This window comes from Acinonyx jubatus, chromosome D2, assembly GCF_027475565.1.
Source record: "Acinonyx jubatus isolate Ajub_Pintada_27869175 chromosome D2, VMU_Ajub_asm_v1.0, whole genome shotgun sequence".
NCBI lineage: Eukaryota > Metazoa > Chordata > Mammalia > Carnivora > Felidae > Acinonyx > Acinonyx jubatus.
Window position 1 is genome coordinate 29,192,520 of NC_069393.1, and position 27,663 is coordinate 29,220,182.

The window sequence follows — 27,663 nt, forward strand, 5'->3', positions numbered from 1 at the left end:
ATCTGGGTTGCTTCTACCTCTTGGCTATTATGAATGAATATGAGTGCTCATAGGTGCTATGAACATGTATGTGCAAATACCTCTTTGAGACCCTACTTCCAATTCTTTTGGATACATAGCCAGGAGTGGGATGGCTAGATCATGACAGTTCTATTCTCAATTTTTTAAAGAACCTCCATGCTGTTTTCCATAAGGGGCCTTGACATTTTGTAATTCCACCAGCAGTGCACAAAGTTCCAATTTCTCCACATCCTCACCCATACCTGTTATTATTATTTTTAATGGTAGCCACCCTTGGGGCACCTGGGTGGCTCAGTTGGTTAAGCGCCTGACTTCGGCTCAGGCCATGATCTTACAGTCCATGAGTTTGAGCCCCTCGTCGGGCTCTATGCTGACAGCTCAGACCTGGAGCCTGCTTTGGATTCTGTGTCTCCCTCTCTCTCTGCCCCTCCCCTGCTCATGCTCTGTTTCAAAAATAAATAAAAACATTAAAAAAAAAAATAGTAGCCACCCTGGGGTGCCTTGGTGGCTCAGTCGGTTAAGGGCTGACTCTTGGTTCCAGCTCAGGTCATGATCTCACTGTGAGCTCGAGCCCTGAAGTGGGTTCCATACTGACAGTGTGAAGTCTGCTTGGGATTCTCTCTCTCTGCCCCTCCAGTGCACACACACTCTCCCTCTCTCTCTCTTTCAAAATAAACAAAAAAAAGTAGCTGCCCTAATGGCTGTGAGATGCTATCTCGTAGTTTTAATTTGCATTTCTCTGATTAGTGATGTTGAGCATCTTTTCATATGCTTATTGGGCATTGTGTATCGTCTTTGGAGAAATATTTGCTCAAGTCTTTTGCCCATTGTTTAATCGTGTTATTTGATTTTTTGTTATTGAGTTATAGTATTCTTCCTATAGTCTAATACTAAGAATATATGTTTAGCTGTAGGAGTAATTTATATAGTCTTAATATCTTATCAGATATATGATTTGCAACTATTTTCTCCCATTCCATAGGTTTCCCTTCCACTGTTGTGTCCTTTGATGCATAAAAGCTTTTAAGTTTGATGCAGTCCCATTTGTCTATCTTTGCTTTGATACAGTCCCATTTGTCTATCTTTGCCAGTCCTATGCCTGTCATTTCTGTTGCTTTTGGTGTCATATTCAAGAAATCATTGCCAAGTCCAAAGATCTTCCCCTATGTTTTCTCCTACCAGCTTTATAGTTTTAAGTCTTAAGCCCATTTTGAGTGAATTTCTCTATACGGTGTAAGATAAGGGTCCAACTTTACTCTTGTAAGTGGAAATCCAGTCTTCCCAACACCATTTGTTGAAGAGACTGTCCTTTCCTCACTGAGTTGTCGTGCCATCCTTATTGAAGATAATTTAAGCATCCCTGTGAGGACTTACTATATATATAATTTTAGATAAGCTTTAAGTTCACAGAAAAGTAGAGTGCAAAGTGTAGCTCTCATATACCCCCCGCTCCTCTCCACGTTCATATGCTTTTGCTTCCAGATGTGAATTTACATTGCTGATTTTTAAACTCTTCTTTTCAAATATATACATTTAAAGCTACAGACCTCCCTGTAAATACTTCGTACCATAAATTCTGCTATGTTGTATGTTTTCTTTTAGTTCAAACTATTTTTAAGTTTCCACTAACGTCTTCTTTGACACAGAGGCTTAGAATTATGTTGCTTAATTTCCGTATGTTTGTGGATTTTCTGACTATCTTTTTGATATTTCTCGTTGAATTTTTTTGTGGCTAGAGACCATACTCTAATTTTATGCTTGCTTTATGGCCCTGCGGCACAAACTGGATTTTGTTTTACGATGGGATAACGATGGCGCGTTCAGATTATCATATTTTTCTTGCTTTGGTCAGGTACAGAATACACCGTGGTGGTTCAACACTGCTTTTAAAAACTAAAACAGCCTCCCATTCAACTGGAGGGCCTCTAGGCTACACCACAGCGTCAGGATGCGGTTAAAACCAGAGTAGTGGCTAGTAGCATCACCTGTTTCAGGAAGGCTTCCCCCACCTCACGGACTGGCTGGGCTGCAGGGCCTGGGGGAGGCGGGGCTAGATCGCAAGCTATCCGCGTACTTTACAAAGCAACGGATGTAGCACCCTCACGTTTTTTCTATTGGTCAGCTCTTCAGAGGCTACAAAGCTAACAAGTTCTCAAAACCCAGAACTTCTCAGAAGGAGCGGGAGCTGGGCAGAGTTCCAGAAAGATGGAAAAATGCATAATCCCTGGATGAAGAGAGCACGTACCCTGCGAGGCCTAGGGAAGCAGGGCCTCGGGTAACAGCGCCCCTTCGCCTCGGAGGCGCCCTAGTAACCCACCCAGGGAGATAACCCCCCCCCCCCCCTTTTCCAGTTACTCAAACTTCCACAGGGAAGAGGAACTGGGCGTGGCAAACCCCGTCAGCCGACCGCCCCTCACGTGACGGAAGGGAGGGAGAGGAGGGCCTGTGGTGCCTGCGTCCGCCCAGGCCCCCCCCACTTACGTCATCTCAGTGGCCCCGCCTCCTCAGCCGTAGGGTGGAGCACGAGGCCCCGCCTCCAAACTGCCAGTCCTCGGGGGCCTGGCTGGCCAGTGGGGCGGGGCAAGAGGCCGGGAGGGGACCTGAGCAGGGGGAGAGGAGGAAAGGAAGGGAGGGGTCACGTGCGGCCAGCGGCTCCAGGTCACGTGACGGGCGCTGGGGCGGAGGGAATCGGGGCTGGGAGTTCTCCTGAGGGAAGCGGAGTGAAGTGGGGGGGGACGCGGCGGCGGCGCTGACAATGGTGAGTGCGCGGCGGCCCGCGCGCTCGCCTCCAGTCCTGGCCCTACAGCGCGCGGCGGGCCCGCCAACGGCGGGCCGGGTATCCCGGGTGGGGCGGAGGGGAGCGGCAGGAGGGGGGCGGCGAGCAGGGCGGGGAACCGGGTTAGGCCTGTCTAGCCACCCCGGGATCGGGGAAGGGCGGGCGGGGCCGCCTTTTCCCGGTCTCGCAGAGGCCCGAGCACCTGCGGGCGGCTGCGCGCTCTCCTGGCCATGTCGGAGCCTCTGCCCGCCTTCCTCGACCGGCTGTGGGGGCCCTGGCTGGGTACTCGGACCCCGCCTCTGCGGGGGCTCAGCGCCGCCTCCCCTTCCAAGGTAGCTAGTCCCTCCGCTCCTTCCGGACAGCCTAGCTTCCCTTCAGGTGGAGTGACCCGGGAGTCCCCCAGTTCCGGGCTGGTGGGGGGGGGGGGTACTGGGTCACTCTCTTTCAGTGTCACGAGCTTGATAAACTCCGGGTTGTTGTTGTTTTAATCTCTTTGTGGTGACATTCTGCCGTATCCTGACCCCAGTTCAGCCTTGATTTTGGCACTTGTAGAATGGGAGAAAAAAAGGAAAGGACGTTGAAGTGGGATGATTTTAATTCAGACACTGGTTTTGTGCCCGCTAGTTTTTAAGCTTTGGCTCTCATTTCCTTTCCCAAGCCATTTTCTAGAAACTTAACGCTTCGGGATGTTGAAATGGCCTAGGGAACAGAGAAGGGAGGGAAATCGGAGTACTCCAACCGGTTCGTGGGAAGCACAAGGCGTTTAACTTTGTGTGTGTTGGCCGTCTCTAGATTGGATCTCATTTGGCTCACTTTGTGGTATTCGTTTGATTTTAACAAGTGTCCGTTGAGTGCCTACTGTGTGCTCTCTTGATACTATTAGCTTTACCAAAGCTCACTGGTTGAGTAAACTGAGTTTTGGCTGAAGCAGAAGCTAGGTTTATTTTAAAAAAATTAAAAATAAATTGTTTTGAATAAATACATCTTAAACTCAGAAATCGTGTTGATTTAATTAAAATCAGAAAAGTAAAAGACAGACCTATTCATTCTTAAACTGGGGGCCCTTTTTTTCATGCAACAAATAATTACTTAGGCTGGCCAGGGGCCACGAGCAAGACTGAAACAGGCCTTGCTCTCTTGCAGCTTACAGTCCAGAGGGAGGTAAACATCTGTTTGTACAAATTATTTATTTAACGTGGAAATTACGGTTGTGATAAAACTAAAAAGGAGACCTTGCCTAGTGAGGGAGTTAGGGAAGTCTTTTTTAATTGAATATAATTTGCCAAGAAGACATAAAAGGCCCTCCTATTTATTGCTTATTTTTAAAATTATTACTTTTAATAAGCTTTTGAATAGTTTAAGAGCAATTTATTTTCAAGTTACTCATCAAACATAAACTGAATTGTAAAGCTTTATAACACAAATGGACATAAATGTAACCTATGCAAGAAAATTTGCTGTTTCATTGCTTGTGTAAATTTTGAGAGCCTCCCTATCTACTCACCTTGAGTTGCATTTCTTTACATCCACTGGAGGTAGTGAAATTTCTTCAGTGAGGGCTAAAGAGTTTGTTGGCTTTTAACATATTCACAAGTAATTTTGCTGGGTGGTAATGCCCAGTATGGGTTTATGAATTATATGGAAAATCTTAAGTTAACCTAAAGGTGATAGGAGGGTTAGGCCACAATTAGAAAACTGTAAAAACAATGCTGTAATCTTTTAATAGTCATATACATTGCAGGTTAGCTACTTAAAGCCTACCTAAGAGTTTTGACTTGTATATTATTGTCTAATGTTGCTCCTGAAAATCTCATATTTTAAATACTCACTTGAAGATATGAGTAATCTTTCAGTTTAATACATGTCTTCTGTAATTTCAGCAAAAGCCTATGTTAATGTATACTAACCTTCTTTACAATTTTCATTCACTTTCTACCTCCTAGTCTTCACCATCTTGTCAATTATGTATTTTGATTTCTTTACATAACAGGAAAATTATTAAAATTTGATGTGAATAATTAAAAAAGATTGTAATTTTATGACTTTTGTTTGAAATGACGGAAGATGCATATCTTGTAGTAAAAACTTCAAAAGCAAGACTTTGGGTAGACAAATCTTTTTTCTTTCAACTCCTTTTAGAAGGAAAACAAAGGGGCGCCTGGGTGGCTCTGTCGGTCTGGTCGCTTAAGCATCTGACTTTGGCTCGGGTCATGATCTCAAGGTTCATGGTTTTAAGCCCCCCTTGTTGGGCTCTGTATTGACAGCCTAGGGCCTGCATCGGATTGTGTCTCTCCCTCTCTTTCTCTCTGCCCTCCTTTCCACTTGTGTGCTCTCTCTCTCAAAAATACATAAACAACAAAAAACAAAAAGAAGGAAAAAAGACAAACTTTTTCCTCAGATGTCTTTTTCTCTCCGTTGTCTACTTGTTACTTGTAAGACATTGACAGTTTTCTGGAGGCCTTTGATAAGTCTAGTTTGTTTTTGATGTGTACTAATGTGAAAAACTGGATGTTAACTTGGTGCTGAATTCTCATGGTGTTTGTTAACTTAATCTTGTTAAAATGTTACAGTTTTTTAATCTATTATGCTTCTGTATGTATTATAACTAGGCTTTTAAAAAAAATCTAATCTGTCCCCATCTTAGTGTTTTGACAATTTATGTTGAAAAGTAAGCCTACTTTTTAAAGTTTTAGTTGTGAAATACTACATGCATACAGAAAGTAATAGAGGATAACATAGCTTTCACATATTTTTAATGCATAGGAATTTTTAATTTTTACCTATCATGTCAAAATAAGACTTACTATTTAACTATATAATTATGTTATTAGTTAATTGTGAAGTTTTATAAGACTAGCAAGTGTGAGCGGGGATGAGGCAAGAGAGAGGGAGAGAGAGAATCCCAAGCAGGCTCTGCGCTGTCAGTGTAGAACCCCCATGTGGGCTCGATCTCCTGAACTGCAAGATCATGACCTGAGCTGAAATGAAGAGTTGGTCGCCTAGCCTGACTGAGCCACCAAGGTGCCCCTCTTTTACACCATTTTAATTAGTGGCAATTTTGATTTTGATCTTTTAGTGTCAGCTTTCAAATCCTAAGTTCTCTGTTAAGTATCCATATGTGGGAAAAGTTACCATAATATTTGCTTTTATTTGTAAAAGAATTTTTGTAGTTTTCGAATCTCATTTTTCCTGGAAGCAGCTCTGGGAAGTCCTAAAGGGGAATGAAAAAATTGAATTTTATTTTCCTGCTTCTATTTTATATCTTAAATGAGGTTGTTGTCTTCTACCCTTTCATAATTGCTCCTCCCATAGCAGTTCCCACCTTCCCACCCTTCCCTGCCACCTTGGCTGGCTCAGTAGTTTGCACATAGTTGATAATTAGTAAATATCAGCAGACTGATTTTGAGCTGCTGTACATTGTCATATCTGTAGCCCTTAGGAGAACATAAACCATCTTGAGCAAGTTTTGAATTTAAAACTTGGGAGTGTGAAGGCTAACTAGGAAGGGACAGTGCATATGACCTATCACTGATGTTTTTCATTCTAAGTTCAGAATCATTTTCTGATTAAAATTAGTTTTCTGGTTAAAATTGACTTTGTTATTTGTAATGTTGCCAGGAAAGATTAAAACATTGCTGAAAGGAAAACATGCTGCTTGTGTTTTTGTAGTATGTCAAAAATACAAATCTGGCAATTTTTTGAGTTGATTTCTTGAAATTACGATATATTTATTTTTAAACTTGCCCATTTTTTTTTTAAGTTTATTTATTTTGAGAGAGAGAGAGCACAGCTCGGATGAAGGCAGAGAGAGAGGGGAGAAGGAGAATTCCAAGCAGGCTCTGCACAATCAGTGTTGAGCTGGATGCGGAGCTCAAACCCACAGACCGTGAGATCAGGACCTGAGTGGAAACCAAGAGTCAGACGTTTAACCGACTGAGCCACCCAGGCATCCCTGAAATCACAATCTTTTTGTTAATATAGGATTAACAAAACCCAGAGGCTCAGAATTTAGGAAAACACTGTCTTCTTTGATCATGGTATCATCCTGTGACCTACTGAGTTTTAAGAGGATCATTAGCTTGCTTGCTGTTACTCTGCTACCTAAGGACAGAATTGAGATTTGATGCAAGTTTCTTGCTTTAGACTTATCTACTGCACTGATGCTAACTTTTGGGGGGAGGGCTAGTTTCACCAAATATTCCAGATTTAACTCCTTTCTTTTGTATCTATTTTTTATTATGAGGACAGCATGTGTTTTTAACTTTTTTATATTTAATTTTTTTAAGTTTTCTTTAATGTTTATTTTTGACAGAGAGAGAGAGAGAGAGAGAGAGGGAGGGAGGGAGGGGCAGAGAGAGAAGGAGATAGAGGGTCTGAAGCAGGCTTCACGCTGTCAGCCCAGAGCCCAGTGTGGGGTTTGAACTCAAACTGTGAGACCATGACCTGAGCCGAAGTCGGGCACTCAACCGACTGAGCCACCCAGGGTCCCCAGAACAGTATGTGTTTTATTCAATATTAATTTAACATTCAGTATATATTTTAATGCTTTCTACTAAATTCCACATACTACCCATAGCTACTGTGTCTTCAGTGATGAGCAAAGGATAAAGTATCTGTCCTCACGGAATTTACGGTTCAGTTAGGGATTCAGGTATTGAATAAGCACACAGTATAATAGATGATGAAGTAAAAACTACATGGTGTTGTGAGGCCTAAATTTGGAGACTCTAGTTTCAGTTAGGAAGGAAAGGAAGGCCTCTTTATGGAAATGAGTCAGACTGAGACTCAGAGGATGAATTAGTTAGGTTAAGGATACTTGGTCTAGGATGAGAAAGAAACTGGCAAATTTGATTAACTTGGATAATATGAGGCTGGTGTGGTTGGAGTTAATGGGTAGAGCCAGTTACATGTAGGCCACGTTAGGGAATACGTGTGTGTGTGTGTGTGTGTGTGTAACAGTGAAGTACAGAAAAGTGCACAAATATACAGCTTGATGTATCTTCACAAAGTGAATGAACCTGTGTAGGAAGTGCTCTGATAAAAACAAACAGCATAGGGGGGTGCCTGGGTGGTTCAGTTGGTTGAGTGACCCACTTCAGCTCAGGTCATGATCTCATGGTCCGTGTGTTTGAGCCCCTCATCAGGCTCTGTTGACAGCTCAGAGCCTGGAGCCTGCTTCAGATTCTGTGTCTCCCTCTCTCTCTCTGCCCCTTCCCCACTCATGCGCTGTCTCTCTCAAAGAATAAATAAACATTAAAAAAAAATTAAAAACACAACAGCATAACTAGCCCTCTAGAAGCTCCCTCTGTGCTCTCTTCTAGCCACTTCCTGATTTCTAATACTAGAGTGTATGTTACATGTTTTTGACTTTTTAATAAACGGAATAATATTGCATGTGTATTCTTTTTGTGTCTGGCCTCTTTCAGTATTAGTGGGTATGTGTGTGTGTGAGTCATCTGTGTGTATAGTTGTGTCTCATTCCTTTGCCTATTTATGAATAGACTAAAATTTATGTACCCATTCTCTTGTTGATGGATATTTGAATTGTTTCCTATTTGGAGCTATTGTGAACAATGATGTTATTAACATTATTACATTTGTTTCCTGGTTCATGTGTAAGAGTTCTCTTTAGGGTAGATAACTAGGGGTGTAATTGCTGGGTCATGGGGTATGTATATCTTTAGCTTTACCAGATAATGCCACCTGTTTTCTAAAGTAGTTCCCATTTGTACTCTCACCAGCCTGTTGAAGGATTTTAAACAGCATATCAGGTTTATGTTTTTGAGAGATTACTATGGTTGTGTAGGGCAGACTAAGAAAGGATGTAGGATGACAGGATAGGAGATGGTTCTTCATGTAAATTTTATTATTTATTTATATTTTAGAGTCAGAGGGCCAGAGGGAGAGGGGGAGAGAGTGAATCTTCAGCAGGCCGTGTCCCCAACACAGAGCCTGATGCGGGGCTCATCCCACAACCCTGAGATCATGACCTGAGCCGAAGTCGGATGCTTAACCGACTGAGCAATTGAGACACCCCAGCTTATACATTTTCTTCGGAAAAATTTACAGAAATTTAGTCAGTCTCCTCTACTAGAGCCAGTTTTATTTATTCCAAGGGCTTACACAATGTAACGCATCCCGTTCAGACCCATATCGCAGTGCATTTTATAGTAAGTAGTACATAGTAATAATTCATTTGGATCTATACACATAATTTGGATTTTATGAGTTCTGCTATATGAAAGAGCCACACAGAAGAATAAAGGTGACTTTTCAAACCATATATTAAGAATTAATTTTTAGGGGTGCCTCGGTGGTACAGTCTGTTGAGTGTCTGTCTCTTGATTTTTGCCCAGGTAATGATCTCACAGTTTGTGGGTTTGAACCCCACATTGGGCTCCACACACGACATGGAATCTTCTTGGGATTCTCTCTGCCCCTCTCCTGTGCACTCTCAAATCAATAAATAAAATTTTTTTTTAGATTTCTGGTATATGTTAGTAATTATTTATAGCATTTACCTATGGCAATGATTGAAATTATAGCATGTTTAAGTTTTAGTTTTCTTTTTGTCTTTTAAGAAATTGTGGTAAAAAACATATAAATTTGTCCTCTTAACATTTTAATGTACAGTACAATATTAGTTGTATGTGCATTGTTATACTAAATTTGTTTAGGTTTTTTGTTTTTTTTAGGATTTTATTTTTAAGTAATCTCTATACCCAATGTAGGGCCCAAGCTCACAACCCCGAGGTCAAGAGTTGCATGGTCTGACCCAGCTTGGGTGCTCCTAAATTTGTTTAGTTTTGATGTGGAATTTAAGTTCTTATTTCCTTGTTGTACTCAACAGATTTGCAGTCTGTTTAACTGTAGGTCATAGGTAATTTTACTTGAATTACAAAATGTACTGTGTGACAACACATAATTATGGGCATTTTCCTTTTATTTCAGAGTTTTCTTGGAGGCTTTTTTGGACCCATTTGTGAGATCGATGTTGTCCTTAATGATGGGGAAACCAGGAAAATGGCCGAGATGAAAACTGAAGATGGCAAAGTAGAAAAACACTATCTTTTCTATGATGGAGAATCTGTTTCAGGAAAGGTAAATCTTGTGTTTGGGAGAACTACCTACTTGTAGGATATTAGAATTAGTCATCAAAGTTGTCTGTGCTGTTTCTAAATTTGAATGATTTTGTTGGAGATGAAAGGTTTTTTTGGAAGATCAGCTAAAATCCTTGATTCCATTAGAGCATTTATAGGAAAGATTTTTTTTTTAAAGTTTACTTACTTATTTTGAGAGAGAGAGAGAGAGAGAGAGAGAGAGAGAGAGAGAGAGAGAGAATGGGGCAGGGGAGGGGTACACGAAGAGGGGGAAAGAATCCCAAGCAGGTTCCACACTATTAGCGCAGAGCCTGACTTGGGGCTCAAACTCACGAACTGGGAGATCATAACCTGAGCTGAAGTCAAGAGTCCCTTGACTGACTGAGCCACCCAGGTTCCCCTACAAGAGAGATTCTTACTGGAAGGATTACAGGGACAGAGTCTAAAATTGTATGCAGAATTTTGTGTTTGTGACTATGCATGTTTCGCTTTAGCTTCTTCATTGGGGCTGTGATCCACTCAAAAGTTTGTTTCTCCTTTTACATTAAGTTGAGTTGTAGAGATTGGGGATAATTCTTTAGTATACCTTTCTAAAAATTTCTTTCTCATTCTTTGTAGCTTATCTCTCTACACTACTACTGTGGTGTCTGTTGATCTCATTTCTTGGTACCCTGTAGAGGATTTAATGTACATTTGGAATGTATCTGTGCATAGTCAGATACGTTTATGATACCTTACGTAAGGTTTCACTTTTGCCCCTTTTCCTTATCAAGCAATGTAGAAGAATAATCTTTTTTTGTAGAAGAATAATCTTACACCTTAGCAAATATGATTGATACCCATTATCATAACTTTTGTTTGTTTTTTAATTTTTTTATTAGTTTTCTTTATTTTTGAGAGGCAGAGAGAGACAGAGTGCTTGTGGGGGAGGGGCAGAGAGAGAGGGAGACACAGAATCGGAAGCAGGCTCCAGGCTCCGAGCTGTCAGCACAGAGCCCGACGTGCGGCTCGAACTCCCGAACCGTGAGATCATGGCCTGAGCCAAAATAGGACGCTGAACTGACTGAGCCACCCAGGTGCCCCATTTGTTTTTAAGTCTAGAAAGGAACATTTATTGTCTGGTTTAACATAATCTTATGTCATCTGGGCCAGTTAGGAGTTCATGGCTGATGTTTATAGGACAAATAAAGGAAGAGGACAAATTTAAAGAAATAAAGCTACTTCAGTGTGGTTTTTAAAAAACAGTAGGCCTTCAGATTATATTTTTGGAATTGCTAGAGATCATATGTAGACCTAATCAATAACTATAGACTACATTTTTAAAAATGATAAAACCTTTTGTAGATAAATGTTTTCTGTTGCTCAAAAGATACCGTATCTGGAATCTGATTATTTATTGACCTGAGATTTTTTTTTCATTTTTAACCTTTTTATTGTAAAATAAAACACGTAGAGAAAAACCACAAAATAAATAACATAAGGCATGTTTTCTTGTAATTACCATTGATGTCAAGAAGGAGAACTTTGCCAGTTGTCCCTGTGTCTCATCTCAGTCAGTTATAGTCTCTTCTCAAAAGAAGCCAGCCACTATGCTTTCTATAATAATAAAGTCCCTTGTGTTTCTTAATTGTTTCTTGTTCCTTTAAAAAGATTGATATCGCTTTTAAATCTCTTTCAATCTCTGGTTCCCTCTTTATGATTATCTTTTCTTTAAACTTTGAAGAACTTGGGACACTTGAACTGCAGAGTTCTTTGTGATTGGATACTCCTGACAGAGTTTTTGCCTTGTAAATTGGTAGCTGAATTTAGAGACTTGATGAGACACAAGTTAAATTCTATTGGCAAGAGTATATGTGGGTAGTGTTTTTGTTGTTGTTGTTTTTATCAGAGGGGTACATGATATTTGCTTTTTGTATCTATTTTGCAAATGTTGTAACTGCTGTTAATATTGATTCCTGACATACCTTTAGAACACGTTATTAAATAGATGATTTATGAGTATTTTGAAAAGATAGCTTAAAAGAGAAGAAAACAAGCATTGATTATCTGTGACCCAGCATGTTCACTAAGAACAAGTCTAGGTTTTCTGAAATATCTGAATATAATAAAAAAGATTGTTGGATTAGAGTTGGGAGATCTAGCCATGACTTTACCAATCTTGGTAGATAATTCGGGGCAGTCATTTAACCTTATGGATTTCACCTTAAAATTAGGGAGGTTGGACTGAATAATTGGTTTCAATCTTGGCTTTGCATTGTAGGGACTCTGCATAAAAATCCTGCATATATTAGATCTAGTTTTGAAGTTCTAAGAGGTCTGATATCCCATCCAAAGCAGGAATAAATTCTTTTTATGGTATTCCTGACACGTGAATTTCTGTCTGCATACTTTTTTTTTCCAGAACTTTTTTTTAAGAATTATTTTTTTAAGCAGTTTTAGGTTTACAGAAAAATTGAGAGGGAAGTACAGTTATTTCCTGTATACCTCCTGCCCTTATACATGTATAGCCTCTCATTATCAACATCACTCACCAGAGTGGCATAGTCTTTACCAAGGACAAGCCTACATTGACACATCATAATCACCCAAAGTCCATAGTTTACCTGAGGGTTCAGTCTTTTAGTGTTGCTATTGTGTGAGTTTGGACAAATGTATAATGACATATATGTATAATATCATACAGCATAGTTTCATTGCCTGAAAAATACTTTTCTTTGTACTACCTGTTCATCTCCCCTGTCCTCCCCCACCGATTGTTCTGCCAGTTAGTCTTCCCTGTCCTGCCCCCTAAACCACTGACCTTTTTATTGTTTCCATAGTTTTGCTTTTTGCAGAACGTCATGTAGTTGGAATCATACAGTATCTAGCCTTTTCAGATTGGCTTCTCTAACTTTGTAATACGCAAGGTTCCTTTATGTCTTTTCACAGGCTCATTTCTCTTCAGTGCCAAATAATATTTCATTGTCTGGATGTATCACAGTCTTTTCTTTTTAAAGTTTGTGGGTTTTTTTGGGGGGTGGGGGCACCCGGGTGGCTCAATTGGTTAGGCGTCTGACTTAGGCTCAGGTCATGATCTCGAAGTCTGTGAATTTGAGCCCTGTGTTGGGCTCTGTGCTGATGGCTGAGAGTCGAGCCTGCTTCAGATTCTGTGTCTCCGTCTCTCTCTGACCCTCCCCTGCTTGCTCTCTCTCTTTCTCTCATTAAAAAAAAAAAAGAATTTCTAAAGTTTTTTTTTTTAACTTATTTATTTTGAGAGAAGGAGAGAGACAGAGAGAGTGGTGGGCAAGCAGGAGGGGGGCAGAGAAAGGGGGAGAGAGAATCCCAAGCAGGCTCTGTGCTGTGTGGGGCCCAAATTCACAAACTGTGAGATCGTGACCTGAGCTGAAATCAAGAGTCAGATGCCTAACTGATTGTGCCACCCAGACGCCCCAGATGTGCCAGTTTATTTATCCACTCACCTACTGAAGCACATCTTGGTCGCTTCCAAGTTTTGGCAATTTATGAGTGAGGCTGCTACAAACATCTTTGTGCAAGTTTTGTATAGGTATAAGTTTTAAGCCCATTTGGATGAATACCTAGAAGTGTGCTTGTTGGATTGTGTGGTAAGCCTATCTTTAGCTCTGTAAGAAGCTGCTAAACTATCTTTCATTGTAGTGCTACCATTTTGCATTCCTTCAGCAACGTGTGAGAGCACCTGTTGCTCCACATCTTTGTCAGCATTTGGTGTTGTCAGCTTTCTGGATTTGGTCCATTTTATTTATTTTATTTTTTTTTTAATTTTTTTTTTAACATTGATTTATTTTTGAGAAACAGAGTGAGACAAAGCGTGAGTGGGGGAGGGGCAGAGAGAGAAGGAGACACAGAATCTGAAGCAGGTTCCAGGCTCTGAGCAAGCGGTCAGTACAGAGCCTGATGCGGGGCTCGAACTCACAAACTGTGAGATCATGACCTGAGCCGAAGTCGGATGCTCAACCGACCGAGCCACCCAGGCGCCCCTGGATTTGGTCCATTTTAATAGGTGTGTAGTGGTAATGGGATGTTGAATATCTTTTTTATGTTTATTTGCCAAATGTGTATCTTCTTTGGTGAGGCTCCTGTTCACATGATCTGCCTAATTTTTAATTGGCAGATTTTTAAATTGTTTGTTTTCTTCTTGTTGAGTTTTAAGAGATCTTTTTATGTTCTGGATAACAGTCAGTCCTTTACCAGATGTGTCTCCTGCAGATATTTTTTCTCATTCTATGGCTTGTCTTCTCGTAGTCTCATTCCCTTGATTGTTACATGGTATTAATTTTGATTTCCCTGATGTTCAGTGAAGTTGAACTACTTTTCATAGATGTATTGGCCATTTGATATCTTTTATGAAGTGTCTTTTCAAGTTTTTTGGGGAGTGGGGAGAGCTCATTTTTCTACTCAGTTGACTTTTTTCTTATTGATGTATAATGGAGAGACAGTGTGTGAGAGTGGGGGAGGAGCGGGGGGGGGGGGGGGAGGTGGACAGAGGATCTGAAGCGGGCTTGGTGCTGACAGCAGTGAACCAAAACTATTGAATGACGTGGCCAAAGTTGGCCGCTCAACTGACTGAGCTACCCAGGCGCCCCCTTGTGGCTATCTTTTGATGAATAGCTCTTAATTTTAATACATTACAAATGTTACGTTTCCTTATTATTATTTTTTTAAGTTTATTTATTTTGAGAGAGCACGAGCCGGGGAGAGGCAGAGAGAGAGAGAAAGAGAAAGAAAGAAGAGAGAATCCCAAGCAGGCTCTGCACCATCAGTGCAGAGCCCGACATGGGGCTTGACCTCGCAAACCGTGAGATAATGACCTGCGTCAAAATCAAGAGTCTTAATGACTGAGCCAATCCAGGTGCCCCAGTTTCCTTTTTGTTAGTATGTTTTGTATCCTATTTAAGGAATCTTTGCCTACGTTATGGGCATGAAGATATTCTCCTGTTACCTTTCTCCTGTAAATTTATTTTACATACTTCACATTAAAAATTTTTTTTAATCTTTACTTATATTTGAGAGAGAGTGCATGAGTAGGGGAGAGGCAGAGAGTGATGGAGACAGAACCTGAAGCAGACTCCAGGCTCTGAGCAGTCAGCACAGAGCCTGACTTGGGGCTCGAACTCACGAACCATGAGATCATGACCTAAGCCGAAGTCGGATGCTTAATGGACTGAGCCACCCAGGTGCCCCTACACTTCACATTCAGAGCCTCAGTTTGCTTGGAGTTGATTTTGTCTGTGTGACATAGGAGTCAAGGCTAGTTTCCCCCCACCCCCCACATGGATATCTGGTGAACCCAGAACATTTATCGTTTCCTTCATTGCACTGCAATATCACCTTTGTCATAGTTTAGAGGTTGTATGATTTTATTCCAACTTCTCTGTTGTGTTCCGTTGGTCTATTTGTGACATTTGCTTTCTTTTCTTTTTAAAAAAATAACCTATTGAGTATAATTCACATACCATGAAATTCACCCTTTTGAAGTGTACAAGTCAGTGTTTTTACTATATTTGCAGAATTGTACTGCCATCGCCACTAATTCCCTAACATTTTCATCACCCCAAAAGAAACACCATACCATTAGCAATCGCTTCCTTAGTGCTATACGCTGAATATTTGTGCCTTCTTAAAATTCATGTGTTGAAACCTAATTGTCAACGTGATGGTATTTGGAGATGGGGCCTTTGGGACATGATTAGGTTATGAGGGCAGAACCCTTATGAATGGGATTAGTGCTCTTATAAAAGAAACCCCAGAGAAATCGCTTATACCTTTTGCCATGTGAGAACACAGTAAAAAAGATAGCCATCTGTGAACCAGAAAGAGTGCTCTCAACCAAGTCTGGTGGCACTTGATCTGATCTTGAACTTCCTAGCCTCCAGAACTTTGAGCAATGAATTTCTGTTGTTTACAAGCCATCCTGTCGACAATATTTTGTAATAGCAGCCCGAGTGGACTGAGACACCTAGCAGTCGCTAATCTACAAATCTTTCTTTCTCTATGGATTGGCCTTTTCTGGATATTTTATATATATGGACTCGTACAATATATAGCCTCTGGTGTCTAGCTCCTTAATGTGATGTTTTCAGGGTTCATTCCTTTTTAAAAAGTTAGTAAAAAAAAATATACTAAATTTGCCATTTTATCCATTTTTTAAGTACAATTCAGTGGCATTAATTACATTCCCAGAGTTGTACAACCATTACAAAATTTGTTCATCACCCCAAAGAGAAACTTTATACCTATCAAACAATAACTAGCCATTTCTTTTTTCTCCCAGTCCCTGGATACCTCTGGTCCACTTTGTTTTCTGTAAATTTACCTGTTCTAGTTATTTTTTTTTAAATGTTTTATTTATTTTTGAGAGAGAGAGTGTGAGCAGGGAAGGGATGGCGTGGTAGGGGACAGAAGATTCAAAGTGGCCTATGTGCTGAGGGCAGCAAGGCCAATGCAGGACTCAAACTCACGAACTGCAAGATCATGACCTGAGCTGAGGTCAGACGCTCAACTGACTGAGCCACCCAGGCGCCCCTCTATTTCTTAAAGGTGGTCATACAAAATTTGCCCTTTCGCGTCTGCCTTGTTTCCTTTAGCATAATGTTTTCAAGGTTTGTTCATGTAGCATGTATCAAAACATTTTTTATGGTTAATATTCCAATATATATCCATGTGGAATATGGAGGGATTTACCACATTTCCTTTATCCAGTTCATCAGTTGAGGACATTTGGGTTTCTACTTTTTGGCTGTTATGAATAATAATGCTGTACATTTGTGTACAAGTTTTTGTGTGAATATATGTTTTCATTTCTCTTAGATGTATATACGTTAGAGTAGAATTGCTCAGTCATGTTAATTCTGTGTTAACTTTTGGAAAAACTGCCAGTCTTTTCCAAGCAGCTGCACCATTTTACATTCTTTCCAGCAATGTATGAGGGTTCCAGTTTCTTCACTTTTTTGGCACTACTTAATATTGTATTTTTTATTATGGCCATCTTAGTGGGTATGAAGTGCTATCTCATCTCATGGTTTTGGTCTGCATTTCCCTAATGACTAGTACTGAACATCTTTTCATGTGCTGATTGCCATTTGTATATCTTTGGAGAAAAGTCTATTCATACCCATTTTTTTTTTCTTTTTATTGTGTTGTCTTTTTATTGAGTTACAAGAGTTCTTTTTATATGCTGGATACAAGTCCATTATCAGTTATGTTTCACAAATATTTTCTCCTGTTCTCTGAATTGTATTCATTTTTTTTTTTTTTTAAGTTTATTAATTTACTGTGAGAGAGAGAGGAAGAGTGCTCACTTGGTTAAGTGTCCAGCTTTGGCTCAGGTCATGATCTCACAGTTCGTGAGTTTGAGCCCTGCATCAGGTTATCTGCTATCAGCCCAGAGCCCACTTTGGATCCTCTGCCCCCTGTCTTCGCCCCTTCCCTACTTGCACGCACGTGTGCTCTTAAAAATAAACATTGAGGGGCGCCTGGGTGGCTCAGTCGGTTGAGCATCCGACTTCGGCTCAGGTCATGATCTCACAGTTTGTGGGTTCGAGCCCCGCATCAGGCTGTGTGCTGACCGCTGGCTCAGAGCCTGGAGCCTGCTTTCGAGTCTGTGTCTCCTTCTCTCTCTGCCCCTCCCCTACTCACGTTTCGTCTCACTCTGTTTCTCAAAAATAAATAAATGTTAAAAAAAAAAAAGCATTGAAAAAATTAAATGAAAAATAAAATTAATTTCAACTTGTATCACTAGGCCTTCTGAGTAATTCTGAGAGTCTTACTGATTGTTTAATTATTGTTTATTATTAATTTAAATTACTAGGTACAATAATTGTAGAAAATTGTGAATTGTGAAAGATTTGATAGTGATTTTTCTGGGAATATTTTTGGTGGGTTCATAAGGTATAATTCCTTAACATTCTTTTAGATTGATCAGTGATAAGTAAATTGTCTTGAAGCAATTCAAGTTTGTCTACCAAGTCACCCATAGTTAATTCTGAATTCCTTGTTACAAAAGTGAACAGAGGTTTATTCTGAGGTTAAGGGCTTTATAGTTTAATTTTTTAAACAAAGAATATTACTGAAGTATCTTTCAAGAATATGGACTTTATTCTTCTGGCAGCAGTTGAAACTAATTTTGGGAAACCACAATATCCAGCAACAACAGAGTACAGATATCTTGGTAATTAACTGTAAATTATACTATAAATGGTGTGGAAATTGATACATGTTTGTCTTAAACACAGTGTGGATGAATTTCACCACTTACATAGCTCCTGAAGACAGCATTATTTGAGACATCTACGGGATATTATATGCTGAAGAATAAGCTTTGAGATTGGCCTGTTAGAGCGATGAATATGTCTTTTTTTTACGTTTATTTATTTTGAGAGAGAAAGAGGAGAGAGAGAGAATGCATGAGCGGGGAGAGGGGCAGAGAGAGAGAGAGGAGAGAGAATCCCAAGCAGGCCCTGCACTGTCAGTGCAGAGCTCAACACGGGGCTTGAACTCACTAACTGTGAGATCATGACCTGAGCCGAAATCAAGAGGCGCTTAACTGACTCAGCCACCCAGTTGCCCCTGTGTATGTTTTATATATGGATTGTTTCCTTATGTTTTGTTTTCATGGCCTTTACACGTATACACATAGTCTCACATATCTCAAATTACTTATTAATAGCAAAGGGGAAAAATAGTAACTTCAAATTGGAGAAACCTGGTAGATCACCTTGACCAGATGATCAAAGTTAACATCACCAATTGGCATCATGTACTTCCTCATAAGATACACTGAGAAGGATACAACTTCATTTTCTGCGATATTCTTGGCAAAAATGCATAAACTGAGTCTAACTGTGGTAAAGCATCAAACAAAACCCAAATTGAGGGATATTCTACAAAGTAAGTGACCTATATTCTTAAAAACATCAAGGTCAAGAAAGGCATTGACTGAGGAATGTTTAAGATTAAAGGAGACTAAAAAGACATAACTGTATGTAACATACAATTCTAGATTAGAGCCTGGACAGAAGGAAAAAAGGGTATAAAGTACATTATTGGGACAGTTGTTGGAATTCGAATATAAACTGGAGTTTTAACTTTCCTGATTTTGATAATTGCACTGTGATTATGTAAGAGATTATAGAGGAGCATGATGCTTCCAGATTATTCTCAACTGAAAAAAAAGTTGCGTATCTATGCGTGCACATATATATAGAGAGAAAAGGTGGTAAAGCATATGGGACAGAATATAAACATGATGAATTTGAATAAAGATTATATGGAATTTCCTTGTGCTGTTATTAAAACTATTTTGTAAATTTGAAATTGTAATAAAAGTTACAAAATTGTAACAGTATTAAAACTTTTTAACCCAGTTCACTATCCTAGTTTAATTTATGTTTCTATGCTCCCTTTTAGAACAGCTTTTAAATATGCTTAATTATGCTTTCTAACTCTGGGATCCTTTAGATTCCAGAATATTTTGCATTAGGCTTAAAAAGCAACTGTTTTTGACATCAGTAGGAGACCAAGGACAATTTCAGAGTAGAGGAAAATGAAATAACTTTGCATTTCTACCTTAATAATAGGGTTTCAGAATGTTTTTTGAAGGTCTGTACATTTAAAAAATACCAGACACAGCCATGTTCAAATGAAGACATTCCCAAAACCTGTTGCCAAATAGACATTTTAGAAAGTATGTTCTTCTTACGTGTTTTATTAGTATAAATTAGAGAATAGCTCTAATTCCTGCTTGGCTTGTGAAACAGCTGGGAGTATGCTTGTTTTATTGCTAGTTTTATGCTTGTTTTATTTGTGGTTCAAACCTAAAATTCAACTTGTTAGTGTATGTGGAGCCTCTAAGTACTAATGTTTTTTCCTTCAAGAAGTATTTTTCTGACTTTGAAGGTGTTATTTGCCTATTGTAAAAGAGCAACAAAAGAAATCTTGAAAACTACAAAGAAAACAAAAATTCCAGAAGTAACTGTTGTTAAGAGTATTTCTTTTGTGTAGTTTAAAAAATACAATTGGCATTATGCTTGTATACAATTTGACCATGCTTCCTTCATGTAACATACCATGCACATCTTCCCACATCATTAAAAATTCTTTGATCTTATTATTTTTAAACTTTAATAATATTCCATCATATGATGTACCACAATTTGTTTATTCTTTCTCTGAGATATTAATTTGGAAGGCAAGTAACTAACTCACTCTGGTTACAGATATGGAAGATATAGAAAAATGAATATTTTAGTTAATATAGTTTTCAAACAGAAGTAATTGGACCTCTGCTTTTATTGACCCTTGATTACTGTTATCTTGAGAAGCATTATTAAAAATGCTTTTTTGAGTCATGTTAATATTTTTTATAGTAAAGGATACATCTGGAAGTATGCTTTTTTATATGTTAGCTAATCCTTTAATGTTTGGAAAAAGTTTTCTTAATATGTATGTACTTTACGGATATTTTGTCAATTCAAATTAAAAATTTATAAAATTAAGTTTTCCATTTGGCAGATGTGAATTTAGGAATTTAAAGATTATATATTTTACTTAAAAAATATGTGAGATAAATCATACTCAAAATTTAAATCTTTAGAATTTCTGTTTTTAGGGTGAGTAGCAGATTCAGGGGCAATAAACATGGCTTTTAAGGTTAGGAATTATAACAATATATTTTTGGTTACTAAGAGCTGAAAATGATCTTTTTAAGTAAATTCTTGGAATTAGTGATTACCTTACATTAAAATGCTATTGTGTAGAATTGTTTAACTATTTGACTGGAAAACGCATTTGAATAGTTGAAAGTTTTCCCTTTTTTTGATTTCAGTATAGTTCTCCAGCTTATAAAGGATTCCTTCCTAACAAAGCAGGTGCTTTTAAATTTATGTATAAGTGATTGTATAAGTTATACCTTCTCTACTGCTATAAAGTCATCATGATCTAGGTATGTGGTGGTGTCTCAAACTTCAGAAATGAATACCTGAAAGGCTTATATATTGCATTCATCTGGAAGGAATCTATTAGTAGGCCCACTCAAAGGATTGTTAACATCTTTTATAATTTCATGTTTTGGCAGGTAAACCTAGCCTTTAAGCAACCTGGAAAGAGGCTAGAGCACCAAGGAATTAGAATTGAATTTGTAGGTCAAATTGGTGAGTTTTAAAATAGTATTACCTTTTTTTTTTTTTTTTTTTTTAATGATAACTGAGTTTGAAAAGGGTTGGATTTGGCACTTACATGAATTAGAGCTTAGCTTTGTGGAAGGAAGGAATTGATTTTGCATAATAAAAGAGGATTTATTTTGTAAACATTAAAACAGGTTTCTTTGTATTGTATTAAATGATACTTGACTCAACCTGCCTTTATTTGTTATTAAACTTAGTTACTAAAAATGAAAGGAGTTAGGTGAGCTACCAGCCTTGAGAAATAATTCAAGTAAAATTAGTTGACTCACTGAAATTTCCATCTGCCTACATCTTTCACCAGCTTTACAATTTCCAGTGTCACTTTCATCCTTCACTTTCTAATTACCCATGCCATTTGTCTTCCTAACCTAATGTGTGCCTGTAGCCAGACTCACCTGTCAGAAGATTCCATGTGAAAAGGAGGGATGTAATTTCTTCTTGACTTAGATCAGCTTCCATAAATATTTCCATATATGTATTTCAGAGGCATTCTTGATTTAGTAGGAGTTAAACTCTATAAATCTTTTGCTACTACAGATTCAGAAAAGAGAAAAGAAAATGGGTCTTTCTAATACAGTATACATAGCTGGGTTTTAAATCTAGCTTTCTAAGTTTTTCTATACATTTTTAAAGTGTCAAAATTGGAATGGGTAGATACTTGTTTCTGTATCTATTCCAGATGAGATTATATTTGAGGGGGCAAATTTTAGTAATTCACTGATAGTTGAAAAGTTTTTTGTATTTGTATATTATAGTTTTATCAAGGTAATATATTTGCCTAACTAAAGCAAAACAATAAATGCTTTCTGCCTTGAGGGGAGGAGGTTCAAATAATTGCTGGAAATGTGTCTATTAAAACAGCTTCATATTGGGCAAACTCTACATTAAAGGGATGAATACGTTATTAATAATAGAAATTTTCATTGTGCTGTGCTGCTTGAATTTTTTTATGCCTAGGTGGAGCATAATGAAGGGAATAATGGAATTTATATCATAGCTTTAGTGTATTAGAGACAAATCCAACTAATTATTTTGGTAAAAATGATTTGCTTTGGAGGTAGAAGTTTGAGTTTTAATGAAACAGATATTAAATGTAATTGGTCGTTTTTGCTTTTTCAAATTTCTTAGAACTTTTCAATGACAAGAGTAATACTCACGAATTTGTAAACCTAGTGAAAGAACTAGCCTTGCCTGGAGAATTGACTCAGAGCAGAAGTTATGATTTTGAATTTATGCAAGTTGAAAAGCCATATGAATCTTACATCGGTGCCAATGTCCGCTTGAGGTATGAATGCGTATTAGCAACGGTAGATAGTGTCAAAAACAGAAAGTAATGGCTACTGTTGAATGACTCATTAGAACTTCTAATTACAATTCTGGACTGAAAGGCTTTAGATTTTTAGGAATTCTGCCAAAGATTTTGTTTTGTCTAGCTAATGCTCATCTGAGGTAACAATAGTCTTCTATCATAGATTTAGAGAACCCCATCAGGAGAAGTTTGGTTTAGTCATATACTTCTTTTGTATGAATCATCCCCTAGGTACTTTCTTTGTCTGGTAAACAGAATTACCTCAAAATCCATTAGTTTCCCAACAGATCCCATTTAGTGTATGGTTAAGAAGTGCTGAAGAGAGATTTCCCCAAGTAGGTGTGACCATAGCACTTCAAATGTGTGTAAAAAAGTATGTACACTATTCTTAAAATTGTTCTTTGTATTTTTTTGATGGGGGCATTTAAAAATTTGAATTTGTAAATGAAGTAAGTTGATCCCAAAGGATCAGCAAGGAGGAAAGCTGAGTTGCAGTTAATGTTTGCTTATTGAAGACACTGAAATTTATGGTAGGAGATTTAACTTACCCTCTCCTTTAACTTCATAGGTATTTTCTTAAAGTGACAATAGTAAGAAGACTCACAGACTTGGTAAAAGAATATGATCTTATTGTTCACCAGCTTGCCACATATCCTGATGTTAACAACTCTATTAAGATGGAAGTGGGCATTGAAGATTGTCTACACATAGAATTTGAATATAATAAATCAAAGTAAGTACCTTTAACAACAGATAACTTAAATGTTCAGGGAAAATTAACAAGCCTTTCAGGTCTTTGTAAATTGGTCAGGGTAAGGATAGAATTGACATTAATCGGATGTTAACAGCCCAGTAGAATCTCTGAACAGAAAGAAACTTTTGGCGTCTTCTAACTCAGTGCAGGTGTCTTTTGTATTCTATTCCTAATAGGTCTCTGCTTGTTTTTTGTTTTTTGAGAAAGAGAGAGAGCACAAATTGGGGAGGCGGGCAGAGGGAGAGAGAGAGAATCTCAAGCAGATTCCACACCCAGTGCGGAGCCTGGTGCAGGGCTCAGTCCCATGACCCTGGGATCTTGATGTGAGCTGAAATCAACAGTCGGATCTTCAACTGACTGAGCCACCCAGGTGCCCCGGTCAATTTTTGTAGAGGATCTTACCATCTCAGAGGGCAACTAATACCTTATGTCTGTAAAAATTTACCTTACTGGGCTGATATAACTTTAGCCTAGTTATCTTTTTAAAACTAAAAGAGAACACATGCGAGAGTGAGCACAAGTTGGGGAGGGGCGGAAGAGAAGGAGAGACAGAATCCCAAGCAAGCTCTGCACCATCAGCTCAGAGCTTGATGCGGGGCTTGAACTCATGAACTGTGAGATCATGACCTGAGCTGACATCAAGAGTTGGACGCTTAATCAACTGTGCCACCCAGGAGCTCCTATTATTTTTCCCACTTAATCACATTTAATATTCTCTTGTGTACCTTTCCATGGGGGAGGGGAAGGTATATATCACGTTTATATAATGTTGCATTTTTACAGAAATGGGCTTCTGTTTTGTTTATTGTTTAATGCCTTTTTAAACTAATATGGAATAATTTAAGTATAGACCAGAGTATATGGACACTGTAGTGAATCCTCAGGTACCCATTGCCCAGCTCCAGTAGTTATGAACACATGGTCAGGTCTGTTTTATCTGTATCCAGCCCTCACACTCCTCATAGATTATATTGAAGCCAGTTCCAGACATGGAATTTCATCCATAAAAATTGTGTATCATTTTTAATAGAACGGTAATACTGTTATATCTAAAAATATTAATAGTTTCCTAATACCCATACTATATCCAGTCAGTGTTCACATTTCCCTGATTGTCTCGTAAAATATCTTTTTTCCCCACATGGTTTGTTCAAATCAGTATCCACACAAGATTTGTTCAAATCCAGTGTATCCAAACACATTTCATTTGGTAGTTTGACTCTTAAATTTCTTTTAATTTGTTTGTTTTTCCACTAAAATTTATTTGTTGAAGAAATGGATGTGTACTTTTATCCCCTTCCTGTGTACTCTTCTGTTAAATGACTTTTATTACTTGTCACGTGCCAGTGTATATCACTAAAAATGTGATATAGACATGCCTTCAGGGTCTCAAATCATATTATTAATAAAATTATCAAATTGTTTAGGACCTAAAAGCTTGTCACTGGAAGCCTCCCTTCAGCCTGACATAATTACGTTGATCAATTCCTGGGAAATTATTTTGAGATCCAAACCTGGGAGAAGGTTAAAAAGCCCTCTGGGTATTGTAGTAATTTCTAGGTTTATTACCACATTATTTCAGAATACTTGGGAAAGGTCTTTGATGACTAGATATCACAGCAGCAGACTCAACCTTTGGAGTCTCTTTATGGCCAAGTGCTTTGTTAACTGTGCTATTCTAGCACTTAGAGTAAGGACACTAAACTCTTGTGCAGAGTTTTGATGTTCAGAAACATCATTATACACCAAATAAATATTGCAAGCATGAAAATTTTAATTTTTTGCGCTTAAGTTCTTTGGAAACTAAGCTCTAAGTAAAGGACCTGCAGTTAGTTAATCAGGCTAATTCTTCCTTTAAGGTATATTGATAGTCAAGTAAAAGCTTGATTCCTGTTTTTTTGTTTTGTTTTGTTTTTTGTTTTTAACGTTTATTTTTTGAGAGACAGAGTGTCAGTCAGGGAAGGGCAGAGAGAGAAGGAATCACAGAATCTGAAGCAGGCTCCAGGCTCTGAGCTGTCAGCACAGAGCCTGACACGGGGCTTGAACTCATGAACTGTGAGATCGTGACCTGAGCCGAAATCAGACACTTAACCGACTGAGCCACCCAGGCACCCCAATTCCTAATTTTATAGTAAAATAATAAATACTTTTTTGTATAAAAGGAACATTAAATAATATGAAGAGTCAAAATGGTATTCTTTTTTTTTTTAATTTTTTTTTTATTTTTTTATTTATTTTTTTACTTTTGAGAGAGCGAGAGAGACAGAGCATGAGCAGGGGAGGGGCAGAGAAAGGGGGAGACACAGAATCTGAAGCAGGCTCCAGGCTCTGAGCTGTCAGCACAGAGCCCGACGTGGGGCTTGAACTCATGGAGCTGAAATTGGACACTCAACCGACTGAGCCACCCAGGCGCCCCCAAAATGGTATTCTTAAATAGTTACTATCCTAAAGATGTCTGCTAAAGCCTTTCAGGACATATTTCATTCTTTTGTTTGTTTTTTAAACTGATATTTAGTAAATGAGGTATATTCTTTCCCCAAAGGTATCATTTAAAGGATGTGATTGTTGGGAAAATTTACTTTTTATTAGTAAGAATAAAAATCCAACATATGGAGTTGCAACTGATCAAAAAAGAGATCACAGGAATTGGTAAGTCAAAAAAAATATTTAAATTAAAATTCCTGTTTTAGTTGAAATTTAAAAATCTTAAAATATTGTTTAAACACAGTAAATATACATATTGGATACAAATTTTGATACTTAGTATTTAATAATCATGCCTTTTAGAAATTAATTTTTATAAATATTTTAAAAAGCATCAAAATTCGTAGGTTATAAATTCACACGTTTCAAAAATAAAGTGTAAAAAGTTTTACTATACAGTAAAAAGTGTCTGTGTACTTCAGCTCATAGATCATATAAGTTTTAAAATGCTTCTAGATATTTATACATATACAATAAGTGCCTCTATAGTATACCCTCCCCCTGCTTTTAGTTAAATGTTTATGTACAATACATGCTTTGCTTTTTCGCCTAGCAGTATATTTTAGAGATCTCTCCATATCACTGGATAGAATATTTCCTCACCTTTTTTTATAGTATTCTTTCTATGGATATATAGAACTTAATTGGTCTGCTACAGGTTGTTTCCAGTCATTTCCTTCACTTAATAATGTCATTTTACATGTGTGCAAGTGTGTGTGCAAGATAAAAATCTTAGAAGTTGAATTGTTATTTCAGAGGGTATATTCATTTGTGATTTTGATATATATTATCAGTTTGTCTTCTTTAGGGGTTCTACATTCCAGCAAGGAATGTAGAAAAGTGCCTCTTTCCTCCTGTTCTTACCAACACAACATTGTAAAATTTTTATCTGACATAATGGGTAGGGGAAGAAGGTTCCCCATTGTAGTTTTAGTTTTCTCATTCTGAATGAAGGTGAGCATCTTTTCCTGTGTGTAAAAGCTATTTCTTTTCTGTATACACTGCCTATCCATATCCTTTGCACCATCTGTATTATTATTAGTCTCTTACTGATTTGTAGAAACTCTGTATATATTAGGGAAATCAACTTTTTTTTTTTCTGTATTAAAAGCAGCAAAACTTTTCCCAGTTTGTCTTGCTTATGATGGTTTTTGCCATGTAGAAATTTTTGATGTTTGTGTAGTCAGATTTACCAGTTTTTCCTTTTATAGACTCTAGGTTTTATGCAACAGAAAGGCCTTTTTCACACTGAGGTTCTGAAAATAATTTTCTGTGTTTGATTCTCCTAAAATAATATAGTTTGGGGATTTTGTTTAAATTTTTAATTTCTTTGGAATTTGTCTTGATTAAGATATGAGGTATGGATCCAACTTTAGTTTTTTCCAGATGGCTGACCAGTTGCCCCAGAATTATTTATAACTGCTTTTTAATTTTAATTAGTGTATAGATTTGTCTCCTTTGTTGGATTTTTGCTGAAAATAATTTTAGGCAGCACTTTGTTTTGTAAGTTTATTTATTCATTTTGAGAGAGAGAGCATGCGGGAAGGGGAGGGGCAGAGAGAGGGAGAGAGAGAGAACCCCAAGCAGGCTCTGTGCTGTCAGCGCAGAGCCTGACATGGGGCTTGATTCCCAGAACTGTGAGATCATGACCTGAGCTGAAATCCAGAGTCGGATGCTTAATCACTTGAGCCACCCAGGTGCCCCTAGGCGACACTTTTTAAGAATTTATAATTGTAGTCATAATTAGAAACATCTGTGATATCTTAATTTCCATTTTCACCTACTAATAAAAGTTTAAGTGATTTAAAGATATTAAAATAAAGTGTTGGGTTCCTTTTTGTTTAAAAAGAAATTATTTAAATACTTTTTCTGGTTATAAAAATTGTCTGATTCTATAAAAGTTTAAATAAAAAATAATCTGTACTCATTATTCAGAAGATGTAGCCTGCATATTGTGGGTATTTTAGAACAATGGGATCATTAATATATGCTTTCGTATACTTTTTTCACTTGCCGTATCT

The 27,663-nt window shown here is 38.1% G+C and overlaps 1 protein-coding gene across 2 annotated transcripts in view; it reads left to right on the forward strand.

The window, feature by feature from the left end:
* The first annotated feature begins 2,598 nt into the window (after window positions 1-2,598).
* Window positions 2,599-27,663, forward strand: part of VPS26A (VPS26 retromer complex component A) — a 31,743-nt gene continuing 6,678 nt past the window's right edge. The window contains exons 1-6 of one of the 2 annotated variants that reach the window (XM_027062162.2): window positions 2,599-2,779; window positions 9,749-9,898; window positions 20,987-21,062; window positions 22,224-22,380; window positions 22,973-23,137; window positions 25,701-25,807. In XM_027062162.2, the coding sequence (XP_026917963.1) occupies window positions 2,777-2,779; window positions 9,749-9,898; window positions 20,987-21,062; window positions 22,224-22,380; window positions 22,973-23,137; window positions 25,701-25,807 (658 nt within the window). In that variant the 5' untranslated portion in view covers window positions 2,599-2,776. Of the gene's footprint in view, window positions 2,780-2,941; window positions 3,130-9,748; window positions 9,899-20,986; window positions 21,063-22,223; window positions 22,381-22,972; window positions 23,138-25,700; window positions 25,808-27,663 lie in introns of those variants that run through there. The other variant, XM_027062161.2, reaches the window with a different exon arrangement.